Source organism: Hipposideros armiger, unplaced genomic scaffold (assembly GCF_001890085.2).
Source record: "Hipposideros armiger isolate ML-2016 unplaced genomic scaffold, ASM189008v1 scaffold_1147, whole genome shotgun sequence".
In the NCBI taxonomy this organism is placed as follows: domain Eukaryota; kingdom Metazoa; phylum Chordata; class Mammalia; order Chiroptera; family Hipposideridae; genus Hipposideros; species Hipposideros armiger.
The window spans coordinates 442,757-445,801 of NW_017732497.1; the positions used below are offsets into that span (position 1 = coordinate 442,757).

Consider the following 3,045-nt stretch of genomic DNA (forward strand, 5'->3'; position numbering starts at 1 on the left):
AAAAAAAAAAAAGTTACATCTCATGATTAGTATTACAAATATTTTGCAAGAATATCAAGGGGTGTCAACATTGACAAATGGAGACACAAACTTCACAGACTTCAGGGAGCCTATTTTCACAACCTTGAGTTATTCGTATCAGTCGTTATGAAAGTTAGATGAGCTAAGATACAGGCAAAATGCTTAGCACAGTTGGCTTGGCTTCATAGCACACACGCAATAGTCATTAACAAGTATTTATTAGTTATCTACGAAAAGTTTCAAACACCGTCTACAACTAACCACAAATTCCTCTTCAGGACCGATTTCACCGACAGCAAATTAATGGGCGATTAAAAACACATTTTTAAACTACCCATCTTGAAGACCGCAAAGGTGCAATAACAAACTCTTCAAAAATTGAATTGGGCTTGTCAGGAACACAAATTCACAACCTAATTAAAAAGCTGGAAAACTGGTTAGCATTCTCATTAGGGCCAGAGCCAGCTAAAATCAGGGACAGTTAAAGGTCAAAGGCTTCCCGGCCGGTAGCGATTTGTTCCACTTTCACGGTCCCTGCCTCCCACAGAAACAGGGGGCTAAACCAAAGGCAAGCGCGGCCAAAGTGCAAGCGAGGACATGCCAGGTTAGACATCGCCCTAAGGGATTTCTTCCAGTAATAAAGGCCAAGGGACTCAAAGGCGATCTGGGATCTCAAGAGTCCTCGCCCCCCGACGGCCTCCCCAACCGCGGGAGCGCGCCCTCAGCCACGAGACCTCCACCCCGCGTGCCCGCCGCGAAAAGGCGAGTCCGCGCGCGCGGTTCCCGCCGGCCCGCCCCTCCGCCCTCGGCCCCCCGCCCCCCAGGCCCTGGGCCCAGGAGAATGCCTCCCAGGCCCCCCAACCCGGGCCCCGCGCCCACGGCCCAGGCAGGATACTGAACACAGTCCGCTCCCAGGGCTCCAGCATGTAGAGCGCCGTGACCAGCAGGTACTGGTAGTACAGCCAGGACATTTGCTTCCAGGCCCGCGCCAGCGCCATCCCCGCCGCGCGCCTCCTGCGTTGAAGCCGAACGTCAGTCTGTCTGGCAGGACTCCAGTTGGTGTCCTAAAGCCCCCGGCCGCGAGGCCCGCCTGCCAGCCCGCCACGCCGCGCCCATTGGCCCGCGCAGCCCCGCGCGTCACCGGTGGGCACGCCCAGCCCGGAGACCGCCCGGGCAGCCGGCTGCGAGCCCCGCCCGGCCGGTGCTCATTGGCCAGGCCGCGGCCTTGCGTCGTACCCGCTCCCTCCACGTTTCCCCCTCCCGGGACCGCGCCCACGCGAGCCGGAGAACTGTCCCCGCGAGAGCTCCCGCCTCGGGCTGCACGCCCCTCCCCTCTTTACCCGGCCGTTGGCGAGCTGGGCGTTAGTGCGGGCTGGGGTCCACCCAGTCCGGCCCAGATAGGCTGGTCCAGAAGGTATTTGTGGAAGATCTGAGATGCCTCAGGCATCCTACTTAGCAAAGGCATCCTACTGAGCAAAGGCATCCTACTGAACAAGAAGTGAGCAGGAACGTGTTAGGTTCCTATCCTCGTGCAATTTATAGTCTGTCGGGAGAGACAGACGTTAATAAAACGAATTCAAGTAGAGCTGTGATGGATGCAGGGGGGACAATATGGTGCTCAGAGAGGGTGGGGAGGAGAATGTCACCTCCTCAAGGAGGTCAAGGAAAGGTATCTCTGAAGTGATGCACACATTGCTTCCTCCCTCCCCCACGCACAAAAACACACATAGACCAATATACCCCATCCACGCCTTAACCTAAAGACATAAGAGAGATTACTATAAATATGTCTATCTGCCCTCTTTTAGTGGCTATAGCCACTGCGAAGGTCAAGGTCAGGAGAAAGATACCGATCTGGTGGGTTCTGCATATGACAGGATGCTTGAGATCTGTCTGTGGGCTGCTAACTCCTGGACATGCATTCTTGAACGTCCAGATTTTTCCACTGGCAAGTGGGCCAGCAACATTGCACTCACCTTCAGGAATGAGATGCATGGTTAGCATGTGAAATGACACGACCAAATGGCCTGCTGTTTAAATGTTAAAAGGTTTCTAGGTTAAAGAGCCTTCTGCTTAAACTTTAAAACTTGCATGGATGATGTTTTATTTATTTAGAAATACCAAGTGCTGTTCATGAGCTAAACATTGGGTATAGAAAGCCAGACTAAGACCTGCCTTTATAAAGTACCCAGTCTGCCAGGGAAAAGAGGCAACTTAACTGACTACAATGAGATGTGGTCAAAGGTATGTTTATGTTATATGCAGGATACCACAATAACCCAGGGAAAATCAGACTGGGGTTGTAAAAGGCTTCTGGGAAATGATGCTTAAACTGAATACTGAAGGAAAAGTAGAAAAGGCAGAATGAATGGGATTGGGGCCCGGTGCTGCGGGGACAGGTATTCCAAGCACAGGAGCATGAAGGCCTAATGCGTTTAAAGGGCTAAAGAACTTTCTCATGGCTGAAGCCAAAAGGAAGTGTAGGCAGTAGCCAGAGATGGGGCTAGATAGTAAACAGGGACCCTGTCCTGGAGGACCTTGTGTGAGGAGCTAAGGAATTTTTAACTTGATATCCAGAAGTTTAAAAAGCCCATGGCTTAATAAGATTTGCTTTATGGACAAGACTTGGGGATAGACAGTAGCCTGGAGGCTAGTGAGGAAAAGAGGATCCGTAGAAGACATTACACAGAACCTATAAATGGGACATGTATAACCCACACTTACTGGCAGCCTCCTTCCCCTTGAGAGATCTAAGTACACTTGGCACTCCCACTTCTGAAGCTTAACTGTGCTAGGCTTCTCTCTGTCACTGTTCTTCACTGAGCTATCTCTGTTCAGATCTGTTCAGGCACAGGCAAGCTCTGTTCCTTTATATTCAAGAACTTCCACTACCTCAGCACTTGGTGATACTTAGTTAAGTTTACCCAAGATTGGAAGCACCACCCATCGCTACCCTGCCGTCCCTGGGCCAGCTCCCTGGGCCGTTCCCACCACGCAGTCCTCCTCCACTGTACACAGCCCCCA

The 3,045-nt window shown here is 51.9% G+C and overlaps 1 protein-coding gene across 1 annotated transcript in view; it reads right to left on the reverse strand.

The window, feature by feature from the left end:
- Positions 1–1,074, reverse strand: part of SPTSSA (serine palmitoyltransferase small subunit A) — a 20,620-nt gene extending 19,546 nt beyond the window's left edge. The window contains exon 1 of the mRNA XM_019632491.1: positions 917–1,074. Within this exon, the coding sequence (XP_019488036.1) occupies positions 917–1,019 (103 nt within the window). The 5' untranslated portion in view covers positions 1,020–1,074. The remainder of the gene's footprint in view (positions 1–916) is intronic.
- Between the last annotated feature and the right edge of the window lie 1,971 nt (positions 1,075–3,045).